The sequence below is a fragment of the Leuciscus leuciscus genome, assembly GCF_965113295.1.
Source record: "Leuciscus leuciscus genome assembly, contig: SUPER_11_unloc_3, whole genome shotgun sequence".
Lineage (NCBI taxonomy): Eukaryota > Metazoa > Chordata > Actinopteri > Cypriniformes > Leuciscidae > Leuciscus > Leuciscus leuciscus.
The window spans coordinates 752,880-774,057 of NW_028118544.1; the positions used below are offsets into that span (position 1 = coordinate 752,880).

Here is a 21,178-nt window from a genome sequence, read left to right on the forward strand (position 1 = left end):
ACAAAATCATCTACCAACCATACCTTAAAATCTTGGGTAATAACACCACATTTGGCACACACCACCGAGTCAAAACCAAATATTTATAGGAACAATATATATTCAACTTTTTTCCCCCATGGTACCACAATTGTTTGATTAAAATTAATGAAAAAGACAGCCTATATATTCAGACCTACTGTACTGCACAGGTCTAATATAATGTTACACATCAGCTGTTTTTCCCCAACAGTTAACCAAATGTTCACTTAAAGGTATAGCGGAGGATCTTTCCAAATTTTAGATAAGACCCGCCCTCTCCACTTTTTGAAAAGTTTGATTGATTCACCAGAATGATTGACAATTAGGAGGACCAATAGTATAGGTTACCCACCAGGAAGTAAAATATCCTCCGCTATACCTTTAAGACATAGCAGATTATGTTTGCTTGAATACTCGCCAAGACAGATATTTTGAAACACTGTAATTCTGTGTAGGTATAAGTGTATATCGGGATCACGCGCTGTCTGAGGCGTCTTTGAGGCACGCTTCGGATGTGTCAGTCAATGTGAGTAAAATCATTTTGTTTAAATCAGTATGAGTTTGAAAATCACATTTCATTGGTTCAGACTCATGCCATCGAGAATTCGCTATTAATATTCACAAAGTTGGATTGCTACGTTTTAAAACAATACCAAACTTGTGCTGAGGGAAAGCACAGTCGTCGAGAAGCGAGCAGAGAAAACTGAATTTTTCATGGACAAAGGAAAACATACAAATAAAGATACTTTTAAATGTTTAATTGGTATTTTGACCCTTGGGATCACTAGATGAGGGCTTAATGAGCTCATTTTTGTGAACACCTCAAATTCGACCATTTTGCCTGTAGCTCAGAATTATCCTGTACGCATTCTGACTCATTTTGCCAGCACGGGTCACATATGATATTGCATGTTTCTGCTTCTTCTTCGCCTGTGTTTTTATCAGGAGATTTAATACTTTTTCAAAAGTGAAAGATCTCAAACTAAACCGCCTTCAGTGATACATGTGTTAAATAGTTGTTGTTAAGTGTTAGCTTATTATATTTATGTTGAAATTTTATGGATTTAATTTTTACATTTTCCATAATCTGCCTGTAAATGTTTGTATCTCCCAGGATACGTTTCCCCTTTGGGAGTATAAATTAATTGGAAAAAAGAATGTTTGTTTGGCAATGCGTGTTACAACATTTTAATAACAATTTTAAAACATGTATTCTCTCATAACTTTAAACATTCTTTGTAAAATTCGGTCGAACAATGCCTGTTTATGACTATATTAGCCTACTGTATCATATTTAATATGCAAATTTCTAGGGCCTATGAATGATCAATATGACCAAAACTTTGCTGAGAAACATCGTGTACACAGTCTTCTTCATGCCTTCTGTCCTCTGATTGATAGTTTATACTTAAAAAACAAAAACAAAATTCAAGTAAAGTCCTTTTGCTCAGAAAGTTTTTATTTTTATAAATGTAAATGTAAGAAACATTTATTAGACTGAAGCAACTGGGGTTTATTGATTATTAATACACCATTTTTTTGATCCATGATCCATAAAAGCCGCGTGTGCGTGCGTGTGTGTGTGTGCATGTGTGTGCGTGTGTGCGTGCGTGCGTGTGCGTGCGTGTGCGTGCGTGTGCGTGCGTGTGCGTGTGTGTGTGTAATGTGATACTCAACAAAAAACAGATGCTAACTTGTATATGCATGCATGTGTGTTTTTTTGTTGAGTATCATATTTATACATCGCTTTTATGGCTCATACTGTCAGAAACACAGGGTTAGGACTAGTGTGAAAACTTGAACACAGTCAAAAGGTGAACCCAAATGCAGAAAACCAGATGACAGTTCTGGGAAATATCTTCAAATCTTTTATTTGATGAAAAGGAACGTCCAAACTTTCCTAGGATAAAGCCAAAAAGTAAACTCCAAAAAACTTCCACAAATAGTTTGATAACAGTTCCAAAAAGTAAATCCAAAAAGTCCACAAAGTAAATCCAGAAGGAATTTGAAAAAAAGTTCACAAAAAGATCTGTGAGTACTCCAAAATTTCAAAGAGCAAAAGTCAATTAAACAAAACAAAGGAACCATACCAGGTACACAAATTAGATTTAGATAACTCCAAAAGAGGCACAGCAAGAGAATGACCTAGACTTGGTCATGGCACTGGAAACACTGAGCAAAGTACTCAGGAGAAGGGTGACTTAAATACACAAACAGGGAACAAGGCACAGGAGACATAATGACAGAGACTGAAAACCAACAAGAGACACAATGAACTAGAGGTGGGAATCTTTAGTCACCTCACGATCCGATCCGATTCCGATTCTGGAGGTCACGATCCGATTCCAGATCGATTCTTTATCTACTTTTCCCCCCTTATTAATTCATTAGTTTACATAAGTAATTAAGTACTTTTTTAAAAATAATTACAAATTAAAAAAAAGAATTAAAACAGTTGTATTTTAAGAATTTTAAACTTATATAACTTCAAAACATACAAGCAAGTAGCAAATAATAAAGAGGAGCATAGAAACATGACAAACAACAAACAAAGAGTGCTTTCAGTATTTAAGATTATCTGAACATTTTCCATTCAAGAACTGTGAGTGATTTTTCTTCATCGTACTTTTGTATTTTACTATGACATAGACTGCGGGAGATCTATTAAGCTGCATTCACGCTCGGATCTCTTTTGAAATATAAGAAGTAATGTGGTTTGTCCTGTCCGTTTAATCCCTTAAGACATAACTGGCTGTGTTTACGTTCATTTTGCACAAGTATATTAAACCACTTACATGGAGTCGCACAGCCGCTTGCGCGAGCAGTCTCGTACACAAACAAAGCGCGCGTCAGCATTTAAAATTGAAAGCAGCCTTCTGTTAGTGAGATTCATATTTTAAATATATAAGTCCACTGCATTCCAAACCACATAAATGATGACTTCGTAGAGCATTTGTAAGGAAAATACAGACGGGTGAGACAGCACACTTTAAGTGTAACATCAAAACAAGCGCGCGTCTCTCACAGCGCATCCTGTGCAACGAAGCCTGTGAATGTCCTTGTAATTCGCTTCAACCTTTCCGAACTTTATGAAAGATTATTTTACGGAAGGTTCGAGTTGTGTACGTGTGTGAGGAATTGTTAGCAAGCAGAAGACGGGTGTTCCTAAAGCAAACTCAGCGTCATCGCACATCTGGTAAAAAACTAAGCTCAGAATCGATTCTGAAATTCTCATAATCGATCCAGAATCGTTGGAGAGAGAATCGCGATGCATCGATGGATCGATTTTTTCTCCCACCACTACAATGAACATATATAATCTATGTGGCCAAACATAAGTCTAAAACCTTGACACCGGTGTTGTGCCTGAACGCGTTCATTGAACGATAGATAGTTCATGAACTCGTTCATATTTTGGGCGAACGTGAACTGAACGTACTCTGTTACTGCCTGATGAACGTTACTGTGAACTCGTTCATTCTGGTGTCTGTGAACGGCACGCTCTCTCAGTTTAACTTCGTTCAAAAGGATGCAAGATTTCTATAGAAATGTATTTGTCCCGTTCGGAACCTCCGTTGTCCCGTTTATTGACGCTGATCTAACCACTGATGTATGACTGAATCTGATACAACAGCAACACTTGATCATAGCTGTCAACATTGAACATTGAAAATAAGGGAGATTTCCCAGAATCCATCCCCAAAATAAGGGATTTTTTTTTACACGATTCTTACCCACAAACTTTAAAAAAAAGCACTGATCATTAACAGTCTAAAGAGTTTATAACTACACAATATATATAAAAAAATGGCAGACCAATGGATATGTTTTGTTTTACTTCTCAAAAAAGTGCTTTATTTATGAACAAAGTAAACATTACTTACACATTTTCATTTGCTACAACGTATTTTTAGCTTAATGTTGAGAGACAGAGTGAGAAAGAAACAGAGAGAAAGAGACAGACAGGCAGAAAGAATGTGTAAGAGGCAGTTGAACAAATGGATAGAGACAGTGAAGACAACTGTACACTGTCTTTCTCTTTCACACACACACACAAACTGTCTTTCTCTCTCTCTCACACACACACAGAGTCTTTCTCACACACACACTGTCTCTTTCTCTCTCTCACACACACACACACACACACACACACACACACAGAGTTGATATTTTTATGAGAGGTCGTAACACAACGTATTATTCAATGCATTACTTCTATATAGATTATATAAGTTGCTCAAGCAGAACCATGTAGCTACTTATATTAAAATTGCATACATTTTAAATTAAAACTTAATTTACCAAAACAGCAGATTTCATACCTTTTCTAAATCGTTATACATAAAGTCTTGCATGTCACAACTAACTTGTTTTTCCACATCCACGAATGAGACGAGTGTCGTTATGTTACCTTGTTGAAGTAAATTGTAGTTTTCCTTGCTTTACCTCGTCTTAAAATAAAAAGATGACTGTGAAAAATGGTACTATTTAATTACATGCATGAATGGTAAGATTACTAGCCTACATTTTATTTAATTAAACGCATTTATGGTGAAACTATTACATTTTAATGTCAATCTGTGTGCATTTTAAACACGAACCATGCGTTGTCACTTTACAGCACAGCAAAAAATAGACTCGGTATGGAAACGATCTCTGCACTGCTGTATACGCACCACAACTGGAACGGATCGACGGACTGCATCCGTGTGCAGTGTGAAAGCTCTAACTGTTACTGTAACATGGGTGCGGGAAAAAATACGCATCGCACACGCACTGCAAACGGAGTATGTGTGAAACGGGCGTCAGAGGAAGACCGCGAGTGCTTAGGGTTCCATTTGGGACAGGGCGACAGATAGTTGCGTGTTCTGAGTTAACACAATCAGAGCGTAAAAATACCGGATATTTTACGGGAAAATACTAAAACGGGAAGACAGCGGGAAAAGAGCTAAAATACGTGAGAAACCCGGAAAAAACGGGAGGGTTGACAGCTATGACTTGATCACGACACCGGTCATCATCCAATCACAGTCCACACTCACGCGCATCAGACCCAGAGATCAGACCATACGAATAACAAACTCTAAATTGAGAATTAATTATTATTTTGGGACAAATCATTGTTTGATTTGCGCACAGAATCCTCCGCTGTCTGGTCGCTTCGATCCGGACTCGCGCTAACGGCAAATCCCTTTCACTGTCCGACTGGGTTTTGATTTCGGCAAATCAGTTTTAACGAATTCAAACAACGTGATTATTGTGAGTCCAACATACATCCAGCCACGCAAGAAAGCATCAAATCATCCTGAGGGAATAATATACTGATGTGATTTGCTGACCAAGAAACATTTATACATTAATTATTATTAATGTAAAAAAAAAAGAAAGAAAAAAAATCAGGATTCTTTGATGAATAAAAGGTTCAAAGTAAATTTATCCGAAATAAAAAAAACGTAACATTATAAATGTACTTGCTGAATAAAAGTAGGCTATTAATTTCTTTAAAAGTAGTGTATAATTACAAAAGCTTTCTATTTCAGATAAATGCTATTATTTTGAAATATGGTTTGTGTGTAATATGACTTTAATCAAAACAAATGTGTTGTCTGAAAACCTTTTAAACGCATACGAACCTGAAATGACATATAGGCCTACTGTGTTATGTTGGCCTAGCCTATAGCCTACAAATATTTTTGAGTGTCCCTCATTTTCCTGTAAAGAACCATGCACGATTGTCCCGCATTTGTTTAGTTGGCAACCCTACCCTCAATGCTATGTAAAACCTGGTTGGATAAGGATTTTAAAATTGGATATGAAGATGAAATCTGACGCATAGTTTCAGTGTTAAAACTGATAACATAATTGCTGTCTGTGGTTTTATATGGGCTGTGGCAATAATTTTGAAAAATAATAGTTTGCAGCAACATATGGAAAAAAAGAACTGATTTTTTGGAACTGTGAACTTTAGTTCAAAATTTTGAAGTTTGAACTATGAACTGAACTAGTTCATTTAAAAAATTGTTAACTGAACTTTGAACTAGTTCATGTAGAAAGTGAACTTTCCCAACACTGCCTGACACATATATGCAATTCAATGCAAATCAATAATAATTAAGAGATGGAAAATGTTCCCCAAAAGCCTGTTGTGTCATATTTGACATTTATATTAACATGAAAAAATGTCAAAAGAATTACATTTTTAACATTAACAAATGGTGAATAATCAATAAACTCAGTTTCTTCAGTCCAGTAAATGTTTCTTACATTAATTTATAAAAATCATGAATCATTAATAAATCATTTCTCAGCAAAAAATACTTTATTTGATAAAAAAAAGTATAAACTATCAATCAGAGGACAGAAGGCATGAAGTAGATTGTGTGCAAGAGCAAAACAGAGAGGCAGAAGGTAGCATTAGGAAGACAGAAACAATCACTGCATATCCAGTAAAACCTCATGGTATGTGGCGCAATGGATAAGACACATGCCTTTGGTGTGAGAGACCCGGGTTCGAATCCACTGTGAGACACCAATGTGTCCCTGAGCAAGACACTTAACCCCTAGTTGCTCCAGAGGCGTGCGACCTCTGACATATATAGCAATTGTAAGTCGCTTTGGATAGAAGCGTCAGCTAAATGAATAAATGTAAATGTATGTTCACTGTCAGCAACAGTGTTGTCATAATTATCAGTTTAGGTTAGACCATATTGATTTCACTTTATTTTAATGGTCCCTTGAACACATTCTGTTGACTATAAGTACAGTTGCACATGTCTACTAACTCCCATTGGAGTGTTAATAGATTTATTAGTAGACTAGTAGGGTTAGGGTTAGAATAAGTTGGCATGTAGTTACAAAGTTACTTATAGTCAGTAGTTAACCTACCATACTCTTGTGTGCTTTCATCTTCACGATGAGTCTGTCACAGAGAAGAGGTGTAGTTGTGTTTGAGCTCATTTAGAACTGTTGGATTTATGAAGCACATGTGTTGAAAGCTTTTTGAATTTCTTTATTCTTTTTTTTTATGACTGATAAATCTCCAATTGAAATTTAGACATATTTAATAGTCTGTGTAGAATTGTGGCTTGTACGTGTTGATCTGAACTGAGAGAGTGAAGACTCAGAGTGTGTCATTGTTCTCTACAGGTTGAGGGATTGTGGAGTCACAGATGAAGGTTGTTCTGCTCTGGCTTCAGCTCTGAGATCAAACCCCTCACACCTGAGAGATCTGGATCTGTGGGGGAATAAACTAGGAGATTCAGTTCATCTGCTCTCTGCTGTACTGGAGGATCCTCACTGTAAACTGGAGACACTGAGGTAAGATTGTCTCTCTGATTGTCACACATGTCTTTGTCCTCAGTAAGAATTTTAGGACTAAAATTAGCTTGTAAAATGTTCTGTAAACACTAAATCTCAGCACAGAAATCACAGGTGTACACAAATGTCTAATCTCATGATCTGGTATTAGTGTTCATTTTTACATTCTTTTTAAAATATATCCTTTCAATTTAGTGAGTATTTCATTATATTCATTATGTTCAATAATTTTAATTTATTTATTTAATAATTTAATAACAATAATCTGATCCTATAGTTCCCCCGGCACTGCACAGTCCTTACTCGTTGAAGTTTCTGCTTTGAACGGCTCTTTCCGTGGCTACAAAAATAAATAAATTCAAAGTAGCTTTTCAAACACTACTAATGTACTAATATGAAAGATAATAAGCAAAAGAAATGTAATAACTTCATGCTGATCTTCATTATCTTATATGCAGGGAAAACACCTGAACTTCTGCGGAGCAGTAATGAATAAAGTAACATGGTCAGCGTCGCGCTGGTGAGATTAGTTTGCTCTGTCCATTCGGTTTCGCTAGCAAACACGTCCTCCCTGCGATGTCGAGTCGGTCACACAGCTCGGTCCATTGAGCCGCACCGATGATGTCAGCACGGCATGAGCTCTGTAACACCGCTCCGTTTCGTCCCACTGAAGGTGTGTTTGGCTTCCCATACAACTCGTTACAACTAACCGACATTGCTTAAAAGAGTTTGTGAGACGCGCCAAATTAAACAGAAGTGCGGACACACAACTTCCTTTTCAAGGGAAATTAGCCATCATCAACTCCCGAAATCTCTTCTTATTTCAGTAATGCGTATGAATGAATTTCACCAAGGTTGATCAATGTTTTTTGTTTCACTAGTGTTGAGGCTTTTCAATAATTGTTTCCTATACGGCCCTTCATACTGGTGGTTTCATATTTGTCTCCTCCAAAGTTTCAGACAAGAATGAACATTGATCTAGTTCATTTGTACAGTATGGTGCACTGGCAGAATAGTTTTGTATAATTAGTGTAGAAATATGTGAAATGCTTATAAATCATTAAATGTTTAAGTTTTATAGGCCCCATTATTACAAATTTTTCAAGTGTCCAGACATATATTGTTATCCATTTAATATGAAGAGACAATTTTATTAGTCTTTTTCATTATAATATATATTATAACATTTCTAAAGACACTTATTTACTGTTGTGGTAATAAACACATATGTGTTAAACTGTAAGCATGAAGTTATAAGGCAACGCAAATAATAGAAATAAATGATAAACATGAAAATGGTCTTGATATAAAAGCTTCAGGTCAGGGGCATTCAGTCCGTATACTGTACGCTGTGAATGCTCTGCAGACCCAAGCCATTTAAGAGAATGAGTTTGTGGACTCGCAAATGAATATTAACACTATAAATATGACTATAAATTCCCTTGTCGGTTGAGGTGTAAAATAAAGCTTACATAATAAAAGTCCGTCATTTATTTATTTGCCATTCAACAATTTTTTTCCAAATAAGTGCCAGTTATAAAGTAAATAAAATTAATACATTATTAGTTAACTGTGTGATTTGTATATGTAAATTTCTGAAATACATAACTTGCACACAGTCACCTCTGATAACAGATCACTCTAAATTGTAATGTAGATGTGCATTTTCTGTAAAACTGCTTTGAAACAATATGTATTGTGAAAAGCGCTATACAAATAAAATGTGAAATTAATGGAAAAGTTATGGAGGGTTTTGGGTAAGTGTATCCACAACGCTGGCGTTATTATGCATCATCATCATTGTTTCGCGTTCTATGGAAGCATATGGGTAGCAATATTCAATTTGAAATGTAATATGTAAAATGGCAATGCATTTCTGTATTTAAATTTACGTTTTCCATTACATTTGTGCAACGTTTGGTGCAAAATTAAAATTAAATTATATTATTTACATTTGCCATTTCATACACTAGTTTTAATATGTAAATTGAATACATATTTGAACATATTTTAAGTTTGCAGTGGCTTCATAAATTAATGAAAAATATAAAAAAACAAAGTACACCGGATGCACATTTCTTTGTTCTTCATTTTCTAGAACTAGTTTAAGAATCTTGCTGTATTTATATGTAATTAATTAAGAGAAAGTACACCGCCATCTTATTCTGACGAAAGTGACTTGAACGCACTGCCGTAAACACGACTTCCCAGGAGGACTTATAGATGATGACGTCACCGGGGGGGCCAACTTCACACAGTGATTGACAGGGTGGGAGGGGGCGGGGCCAACTTCACGCAGTGATTGACAGGGTGGGAGGGGGCGGGGCCAACTTCACGCAGTGATTGACAGGGGGGGAGGGGGCGGGGCCAACTTCACACAAGGCTTGTTTGACTTCATGCAGGTCTGCGCAGACCAATCGGCGGCTGACTTGAAGCAGTGCATGCCGGTTAGAAATTTTGTCCGACTTGATAAAGTGCCGACGCCATGTGACTGTGACGTATGCCATCAAAGTACCGCGAGAGCGATTCGAGAGTAGCCGGAGAACTCCGCCAGCGCAGCTTCTCAAGAGCGGCTGCACGAGCTCTGATGACGACACAGCTGTTCCACGATTGGCCGGATTCACCGCATGACAACGATCACGTGTGTTTCGTGTTTATTCGAAAACCTTTAGTTCCTCTAAAGCTCACAAATCAGTTTTTTATAACAGTAAACACTCTTTTCATGTAGTTGCGATGTTATATTGTGTCATGTTTATCAAATTAAAACTGATTAAAAAACTTAGACTCCACTTCATTGATAGAAGTTTATGTTGAACTTTATTCTTGTTCAAACAGACGCTGTATGAAGCAGTACATAAAGTATTGAATGAAAATGTCTCTGAAACATCTGTGTATTATTTGGCAAATATTGAATTTATTTCACTTCAGCTGTGGTAAAGTATGCAAAGATTACGCGGGGGACGTGTCCCCCCCACTTTTTATAAAATGTAAATTCGTCCCCCGCACTTTTTCATAGGGCAAGTGTGTCCACCACACCCGGTTTTCGCGGGTGTGCATAGCCTACATCGAGATTTAAAATCCAAAGAGTCAAGTCTATCTACATACGTGACTTTCACGTTTCCATGGTAATCAGTCACTCGTGCATCACGACACGCCCATGCTCGCACCCGCGCCCAATCCATTTTTTTTCATAGAGGTTGCAGTGAGTTCAAAACGACAACAAACTCTTCAGTCTTAACTCGATCCTTTTTCACGAAAAAGTCAAGCGCTGTAAGTAAGTTGTCATGTGGTATCCGAATTGTGTTGCACAATGATGAATAACTCTGCCTATTTCTCTTGTTGAATAATTAACAAGTTTCTACCCGCACAAACGTGCGTTTATTTTCAATCTTTTTTTATTCGTAATGTCTTTTATTTTCACAGATGTTATCAAAGCCCTTCAAATTAGAATAAACATGGTGATTGTTAGCCTAATGCTGAATTTGTATTTCCTTGCATTAACAGCCTGCTTGAATCAGGCAGTGTTGTAACATGTGTACATGATGACAAAATTTAAGTTCTCTTGAAAAAGCCTAACCAGAAAGTTTGAAGTAGTTTTAAAAGCTTGAAGTTTGAAGGTTTTCAATTGGAAAGTTTTAGTTTAGTAAGACAGACAGGCAGATAGATAGATAGATAGATAGATAGATAGATAGATAGATAGATAGATAGATAGATAGATAGATAGATAGATAGATAGATAGATAGATAGATAGATAGATAGATAATAAATAATATTAATAATAAATAGGGAATCACAGATAATGCAAGGATGATTCTGATTTAATTTAATGTTAAGTGGCGATTGATAGCCTATAGTTGATAATAATACACTGACGGTAACAAAGTTTCAATTTGAAATGAAAGATGGAGCATAGGCTACATTTAATAAAATTAAGGAAAAAATGCCCTTTATAAAGGTAAAAAACTTATTCTGATAAAAATGTTTTCCAACAGTGATGTAATAATTGTAGTTTGAATAATTGTAATGTGATGATCAAATATCATAGGTTTGGGCGGTTGGCGGGTGGATTATTTATTTTTAACAGCAGATTCGGGTGACTCAAAGTGCACCAGATTAATGCATTTATCTTTAAAATGTACACATTTTCTTCCAGGGGGGCATGCCCCCCGACCCCCCTAGGGGTACCGAGCTCCACCCACAAACACAGGCTATATGATGGTCTATGAAAAATACAAATTTCATTATCTTATTATTAAAATGCATGATCAGGATTTTACCACTCCCGCCTAGTTTTGAGCCAGGAAAAACCCTGCATGTGCAATATAAAGTAATGAACATCTTTCTTTCTTTCTGTTTTATTGCTTTAAAAATAAATAGCATATTAAGCCAATTAAGCAAAAACCTGTCAACAAAAGTCTGAAAAAAACTGGTATTACACTTGACATTCTGTCCCCCTCACTTTTGAAATGATGGCTACGCCCCTGCAAACACCACGTGAGCGGTCACTACGGGAACCAGAAAGTGTCCGACTTCACGTGTCCATTTGCAGCTCCTCCCAACCTGCACTCGACTACTCTCAAGAAGTCCTCTCTGCAGCCTGTAGCACGATGACGTAGCTGGATCAGATCCAACACATACTGGACGCTGTTACGCGCATGCGCGGTGGTGTGTTTGGTGACGTCATATAGGCCTATGCATGCGCACTACAAGAGAGTTGATCAGTGATGATTTTTTTATTTTTTTTTGCTTGTCCTGCAGACACTTAACAGCAAATTAAGAGGAACCTTATGTACAGATCACTGTGGAAAAATTTGCCATTAACGAAGGAACTCTTACCAGACAAAATATCTTAAAGCATTTTTTTTCTTTCTTTTTTTTGGACATCTGACAAGATTTCTTTTCTTGATGCTGTTATTATTTTTGCATTTTCCCTTGAATGTGTACTGGTATGTTAAGTTGTTTACAGACCATATTTTATTGTAGCTTTAGGATTAACATTACAGAGACAATTACTTGACTAATTTTTGCTTCCACTCAACAGCAAATATGACCTGAATAAAATAAAATGGCTTAATTTTAAAATGTTCTGTATACACGCATAAAAAAATAAAAAATACTTGCGGTGACCACATGCTATTAATCCATCAAATTTAGGTTTAAAATCATGTGATTTAAAATGTTGTAAAATGTACTATTTTGTAGAGAGAAACTAGGATAACTTAAGCATCACATTTATGTAAATAATTATTCATCAATAATTACTTATTACTATTTATCAGTACTACTACTACACAGGTTAGAACGGTTAGATGGGGCGGGGCCAACTTCACTTCCGGCGCTGCACTGTGGCGACGAGTGCCTACAGCACGTCTGAAATGTTTGTTTGTTTTATGGGTTATATGTAAGCGTTTTTCATCACATGACGCTGGAGGAACCTCTCAGAGTATCGGGAAAGTTGTCTGTTGTGCTTCACGGAAACATGGCTTAAAGACACGACTGATAACTCAACACTCAGGATCACAGGGTTTAGCGACCCGATTAGACTGGACCGTGATGCACAGGTAACCGGCAAAAGAATGGGAGGGGGGGTGTGTGTTTATATAAATGAGCGATGGTGTAAAAACTACACAGTAAGAGACTCCCATTGCTCGGAGGATATTGAGCTATTGTCGCTGTCGGTAAGACCTTACTATCTACCTAGGGAATTTGGTCAGGTGTTTGTCACTGTGGTATATATTCATCCCCGCGCTAATACTAAGGTCGCGGCAAATAGGATATACGACACAATGGCTAAACTAGAAAACATGGCACCTGATGCACCGAAGTTTGTGCTCGGAGACTTTAAAGGGTTAAAATGAAAATTCTGTTAGTAATTACTCACCCTCATGTTGTTCCAACCGTGTAAGACCTTCGTTCATCTTCGGAACACAAATTAAGATATTTTTGATGAAATCTGAGAGCTGATAACTTCTCCGTAGGCTGCTAGGTGGCCCAAACTTGCTGGCCCAGAAAAGTTATTAAAGAGATCGTTAATATAGTCCACGTGACTACAGTGGCTCAATATATCAAGCGACGAGAATACTTTTTGTGCGCAAAAACAAACAAAAATAACGACTTTATTCCACTATTCATTTCCTTTTCTCTGGGCCTCGTAAGTGTTTTTGCGCAGCGCGTCTGTGTTACACGTCACCACGTAGGCTCACTATTGGCCGACGCTGGTCATGTGTGTGACGCGCAGCGCAAAAACACTACGCGAACCAACTAGTGGCCCAGAGAGAAGGAAATGAATAGTGGAATAAAGTCGTTATTTTTGTTTGTTTTTGCACACAAAAAGTATTCTCGTCGCTTGATATATTGAGCCACTGTAGTCACTTGGACTATATTAACGATCTCTTTAATAACTTTTCTGGGCCAGCAAGTTTGGGCCACCTAGCAGCCTACGGAGAAGTTATCAGATTTCATCAAAAATATCTTAATTTGTGTTCCGAAGATGAACGAAGGTCTTACGCGGTTGGAACAACATGAGGGTGAGTAATTACTGACAGAATTTTCATTTTTGGGTGAACTAACCCTTTAATGGATGCTCAATCAAAAGCGTATTGCCCAATTACTATCAATACGTCGAATGCCCGACAAGGAGGGATAAAACACTCGATCTATGCTTTGGGAATATTAAAGACGCTTATAAGGGCTATGCAAAACCACCCCTCGGAGACTCGGATCACAATGCAATCCAGCTTGTCCCGCAGTATAAACAAAAGCTCAAGACCAGCAAACCGGAGATAAAGACAGTTAAACAGTGGACTAATGAGTCTGTTGAACGCCTTCGAGGCTGTTTTGATTGTACTGTGTGGGACATTTTCGTGCACACTAGTAAGAATTTGGAAGAGTTGACTTTAGTGGTGACTGACTATATTCGGTTCTGTGTGGACTGTATAATCCCAGAAAAAACTTTTAGGGTATTTCCAAATGACAAACCCTGGGTAAATAAAGAATTAAAAGTTGCACTGCACAGGAAAAGGAGAGCTTTTGAGCAGGGAGACAGGCTTAAAATGAAAGCAATTCAGAAGGAGATTAGACAGATAACAAATGACTGTAAACAGAAATATAAATGGCAGATTGAGGTGAAAATGAGGGGGAATAACCTGAAACATGCATGGCAAGGGATGTATACAATGATAGGGAAGGAAGAGAAGAAAAGGCACATAGATGCAAATGGAGATGATCAAGCATTTGCAAATGAACTGAATGGTTTTTATGCACGGTTCGAAACATCAGACTTTCTCCTGGAGCGTGATGCCATTAGACAGCAGTTACAGTATGGTACTCCTCCAACTATTACAGCGGATGAGGTGCGTAGAGTTTTTAATAAAATTGATTCTAAAAAAGCACCAGGCCCAGATCAAATAAGTGGTAGGGTTTTGCAAATGTGTAGTGAACAACTTAGCCTCATTTTCTGCCAGCTTTTTCAAAAGTCATTAGATACACATTACATTCCTAAAGCCTGGAGGTCCTCGCTCATAGTACCAGTACCTAAGGTAGCAAGACCAGCTGATTTAAATGATTATCGTCCAGTCGCCCTAACATCAATCGTGGTGAAGAGCCTAGAGAGAATTGTTCTGAGACATATTCTAAATGATGTGCAATGTAATATCGACCCTTTACAGTTTGCCTATAGAAACAAGCGGAGCACAGATGATGCCCTTCTGTATATGCTCCATAATATCTATTGCCATCTGGATAAGCCCAAACGATATGTCCGGGTTCTCTTTATAGATTTTTCCTCCGCCTTCAACACCATCAGGCCCCACATTATGATGGAGAGGCTGGGGCAGTTAGGGGTAAATCCTAACATTATAAGGTGGGTTGAGTCCTTTCTGACGGAGAGAACACAGTGTGTTAGGGTAAATGAGGCTGTGTCCTCCCCGATTATGACCAATACAGGATCCCCACAGGGCAGTGTCATCTCACCAGTATTGTTCACTCTTTACACTAATGAGTGTAGAAGTAATACACCTGAGCATCTTACAATAAAATTTGCAGATGATACAGCAATAGTGGGGTTAATACAGAATAGTGATGAGACCAACTACAGGGCCTGGGTGGATCAATTTGCAGATTGGTGTAGGTCCAGCTATCTTCATCTAAATATAAAGAAAACAAAGGAAATAATAATAGATTACAGAATTGGGAGCCAGCCCCATCAGTGTTTGGTTATAAATGAAGAGGATGTTGCGATTGTAGCCGAGTACAAGTACTTAGGGACAATAATAGATAATAAGTTGCAATGGAACAGTTATACTATAAAAAGGGGCTGCAGAGGCTGCATTTTATGCGGAGACTAAGACAATTTAGAGTGGATAGTGATATGATGTTACTTTTTTATCACTCATTTGTGGAGAGCATTCTACTTTTTTGTTGTGTTGCCTGGTATTTCTCTTTGTCAGTGACCAATAAAAACAGACTGAGCAAGATAGTTAACTTGGCTAGCAAGGTTGCAGGGAAAAAACTAGACAGTATGGCTATTACCTGTGAAAGAAGGGTGTTGAAGAAAGGTCAAGCAATTAATAGAGATATGTCACACCCCCTACACCAGGCATATGAGGTGTTGCCATCAGGGAGGAGGATTAGGTTACCCTCTTTCAAAACTAATCGAGCCAGTAAGTCATTCATTCCAACTACATTACACTTATGAATAAGAACTTACCTGCAGGACAGCACTTTAAATAGCATCATGCACTTTCTTTCCAGCTTGACTGTTACAGTATGCACAACTGCACTTTATTATCCTAGTTATGTGTAGTGGGGTTTGAGTCTTCTGTCCTGATGTTGTGTATGGGTGTGGGTGTGGTAGGGTGGGGGTGTTTGGGGAGAGGGAAATGTTGTTGTATATTTTGTTTGGAATTCTGTCTTGTCAACTGTCTTGTTGTCTTATGTATAAATGTATCAGACGTACTGTATGGCAGGGGTTCCCAACCTTTTTTTGTCTGAGACCCCCTTTTACCCAAGAAAATATTTTAGGGCCCCCCTTCACATTTAATGATATTATCGCTCTTGTAAGCTTGCAGCAAGGATGACAAAATATGTTGTTTTCAAATAAACGGTATGTTTACTATAAACAGATATGTTTATGCACAAATAATAGCCTATAATATTGAAAATACAATAACAAAAACATCAGTAGGCCCTTTGTAATTTAAAAATGTAAGCCTAGGAGTAGCCTATAAATTTGCCCTATTTTAAATGCAATAACAAAAATATCAGTTTTCACACCTGTGTGTAGGTAAAAAAAGAATGAATATAGGCTATTACTAAATGACTTCTGTCTGGGGCCTCAATACTTGCATGTTATTTGTGAGGCTTTATCAATGTGAGGCTTTATTTTTGAGGCTTTTGGCGCTATAGCGAGTGATAATAAACTTGTGTTTATTAACAGAATAATGCGTCTTTCGGAAGAACATTGTAGCCGGAACTACTTCTCTCTCTGTGTGCGTCTATGACGAGTCACGCAGGTACTGGGCTACTCCGCAGCGGCAGCGATCCGAACCAGGGTAAAATAGTCCCTATGTAATCACTTATTATAGGTGTACCATAGTGATTCAGGATAAGACAAAAACACTGCAAAATGGATTCATGATGAACTCGCTCATTATATAAATTTTGAACAGAAAAAAAGTTAAGGACTTTTATTTAATGCAAATTGCTCAAAACTTTTCAAAATATGACGCGACCCCCCACAGAGCTCGCTGAGGACCCCTTGTGGGCCGCGACCCCCCTGTTGGAAACCGATGCTGTATGGTGTAGAACAAATTTCCGAAAGGATAAATAAATCTCTCTCTCTTCACACAGTGATTGACAGGAAGGGAGGGGGAGGGGGCGGGGCCAACTTCACACAGTCATTGACAGGGAGGGAGGGGGCGGGGCCAACTTCACACAGTCATTGACAGGGAGGGAGGGGGTGGGGCCAACTTCACACAGTCATTGACAGGGAGGGAGGGGGCGGGGCCAACTTCACACAGTCATTGACAGGGAGGGGGCGGGGCCAACTTCACACAGTCATTGACAGGGAGGGAGGGGGCGGGGCCAACTTCACGCAGTGATTGACGGCGGAATGCATTTTCAATTTGCACATTGAATTTTGCTTCATTCATTGCGGGACATTTAATGAAAATGCAATCGCAAGTGTCTTAACTGTGGGTGTAAATGCAATTAAGAAAAATAACATTTGAATGATCATTTTGCTACATTATTTGTTTGAACATGTTAAACAGTGACTTTTTATCTCACAATTCTGACTGTTTTTCCCCTCAGAATTGCAAGGTACAAACTCGGAATTCTGACTTTTTCTTGCAATTGCTATTTATGTCACGCAATTGTGAGTCTGGCCCTGTCACAAATGGCACCCTAAACACTCGCGGTCTTCCTCTGAGTCCGCACTTTCCTGACGTAACGCCGCTTTGACTGTCGTGAACAAGTCTGCTGTGGAGCTCGCTTCAGTGCGCATTTAGAGCACATATCGACCGCAGAGGGGCGCTCGTGAGTACCCTTCTGAAACCTAAAACTACTAAATGGGACACCCTATGGACTTAATGGGCACGCAGAAGCCATTGTAAGTCTACAAGACTGAAAGTGAGGTGTGCCATTTAGGACAGGGCCTTTATATCTCGGTGAGTGGATTCTGACAAAATGAAACACCTCTGATTGGCTGCGTTCAATAGACCAACAAACATGACTGTGATTGGCTACATTTCTCACCGCTGTAAAAACATTTGACGTTCTCCAGAGCTCAAACACAAAAACACACTTGAGAGTTTGCCAGTATGATATTATTACAGCATCAACTGAGGATGATCTTGCATTCGCTTGAGAGTGCTTATATTTAAATTTGACTTTGTGATGTTTTTTACCATTTTTTTATTTAACAAACTATTTGTGATCAAGCATTAATTGACAGACCCCCTGCAGTACGGCTGCGGACCCTTGTGTTAAACTGATCTGATCTGAACTGAGAGAGTGAAGAGTGTGTCATTGTTCTCTACAGGTTGAGTGATTGTGGAGTCACAGATGAAGGTTGTTCTGCTCTGGCTTCAGCTCTGAGATCAAACCCCTCACACCTGAGATATCTGGATCTGTCTGGGAATAAACTAGGAGATTCAGTTCATCTGCTCTCTGCTGTACTGGAGGATCCTCACTGTAAACTGGAGACACTGGGGTAAGATGAACTCTCTGATAAACACATATTTTGTCCTTGGTAAATATATTCTTTATTAGTAATTTAATAGTTTTTAAATTTCGAACGGTAAACAGTCAGTTTCACCAGAACTCCTTTACTAGGTGTCCTCTATCACTTTTTAATGGACACCCTGCTGCCAATCAGAATCGAGTATTCACCCAGACCATGGTATAAAGTATATATATATAATTACTCCACATCACAAACAAGACAAAACATTACACAAATACACAAAGTATAAATGTTATATTAAAACAACAGTGTTTTTGAACTGACAGAGTTACAACACCCACAGACTTCCATAGGAATCGAGGAATGCGGAAGTAACGTCAACGTTTTTTATTGCAGTAAATACCATTACAATAAGGCAAAACAAAACTATAATAAATGTCCTAAAAAACAGAGCACAATATAAAAAGGAAAAAGAAATGGGAAAAATATCAGGGACAAAAAGACTTCAGGTTCTTCTCATAATTGAAACTTCTTTAATAAATTGATTATTCTTCCACTTTTCAATGTTGACATTCTTAAGGATTTACAGTAAATCCAAAATTATTTTTAAAATACAGAAAACAATGCACTGAAAAAGTGTGTAGGATTTAAATGATTGAATCATGCACATCAGCTCCACATGAACCAATTAAGTTCAACAAAGATCATTTGTTCACATAATGTCAACATCGTGGAATCAAGTCATTTCCAAGTAACCCAATGAAGAAGTTTTAAAGTGATTTTAATATGGTTCCCTAACTGGATTAATTCATTCAATTTCTTATATTTGTGTCACATGACTGAGTTATAAGATTGTATTAGATTGCTACAAAACTATTAATTAGCAATAGCATATATTAGCATGCTAAATGCTAAGCATGAAATCTAATTGTAATATAAGTAATACAAATATTAGAAAAAAAATATTATTTTAAATGGCCATTAATGGATCATAATTATTGGACAAATATTTAGAAACAAAAATATCTTCAAATATTAAATTAATATTATTGAACTAAAATATAGTAGGCTACATTTAATTGATAAAGTTACACTTCAGGTGTTATTAATGTTATCTCTTTATCACTCCATAGTTACAGCACTGCATGGTATTTGTCCCTCAGTTTCTCCTCAAGTTCATGGAGAACCGGCATCCTTTATAAAGCAGTGTAGAATATAGAGGCATTGCTTGTCACTACATTCAAATCACATCACACATTGCAATCTTTAATAAAATGGTCATTTTACACACTGTTTACACAGCGTCATTGTTCTCTACAGGTTGAAATATTGTGGAGTCACAGATGAAGATTGTTTGAGGAAGATCTTGCATTCGTTTGAGAGTGCTTATATTTAAATTTGACTTTGTGATGTTTTTTACCCATGTTTACATTTTTTTACAAAAAATTATTTGTGATCAAGCATTTAAGTCCCTGTAAAGTCAAAATTAAGTATGTGTTCTGAGTTTGTCACACCACAGAAAAATGTGTTATTAGCCACCCAGACAAATTTCAATGATAAAAAAAGCCGGCAAGTACATAAAATAAGCTATCAAAATCTTGAAAAAATGAGCAGTTGTCTCTGCTCTCAAACGCTGGGGGCGTGTCCACTGGCTGCACTGAAACCACGCCCACTCGCGGGAAAGCTGCCGTCGCCACACTCAGCTGTCACCGCTACAGCCGGAATGGATGCTCCTAGAAGCTTAATTGGTTTTACAAAGCCATACATGTTCGAGCCTGGACTACCTACTATAATTATAACATAAGCACACAAGGCAACTTACTCTCATTGGTGGGCACGCACTGCTGATGATGGCACCAGTTGTCGCAGGGCCGGCCCGAGGCATAAGCGAACTAAGCGGCTGCTTGGGGCCACCAGGGGGCCCCCAATCGAGTTTTTATTTATTTATTTTTTATAAATTTTTTATAAATTTTTTTTACATATTAATTAACTTAAACAAGTGACATAAATGAATGAAAGGATTAATAATTCAAGACAAGAAAATTCTGATTTCATGATCAATATACCTGCCTACAACTGCTGCTGTGTCTGCCAGTGTTTGAGTCATGCGCATAACCTCGCGTGCATAGACAATTCGTGCGCAAAGTCACGGTAATGTTAAGCCATGTCACAAAAATTTTATTTGATCAATGATTTATCCTTTAAATGTAATGATATTCAGAACAGAACAAGAATTAAAAAAATAACTATAAACAAGCCAAAACGAAATAATTTAAAGCGAAAGTGAAAGTAAGCGGCGTTGGGCTCACATATCTCTCTCATTAGAATCAAAATGTTTCAACATTCGCGATGGATTGGGTGGTAAACTATTCTTTATCATAGGCTTTGTACTTCACTCACGTTCCAATATCGGCGGAAAAAAATCATCCTCTTCGCATGTGCAAAAATGTGCTTGGAAACATCACAGTGGAAGATTACAAAGCTTGTGTGTGTGTGTGTGTGTGTGTGTGTCTGTGTGTGTCTGTGTGTGTCTGTGTGTGTCTGTGTCTGTGTCTGTGTCTGTGTGTGTGTGTCGCGGGCGCGATTGAACAGTGGAAACATAAAAACATACTCCGTCATGTTCATACAAGACATCATTCAAACTGCAAAGTGTT

General features: G+C 37.8%; 1 protein-coding gene across 1 annotated transcript in view; it reads left to right on the forward strand.

The window, feature by feature from the left end:
• Window positions 1–21,178, forward strand: part of LOC309510152 (NACHT, LRR and PYD domains-containing protein 12-like) — a gene marked incomplete at its 3' end in the record, with an annotated part of 757,492 nt that overhangs the window by 709,691 nt on the left and 26,623 nt on the right. The window contains exons 16-17 of the mRNA XM_082191218.1: window positions 7,168–7,338; window positions 18,381–18,551. Of these exons, the coding sequence (XP_082047344.1) occupies window positions 7,168–7,338; window positions 18,381–18,551 (342 nt within the window). The remainder of the gene's footprint in view (window positions 1–7,167; window positions 7,339–18,380; window positions 18,552–21,178) is intronic.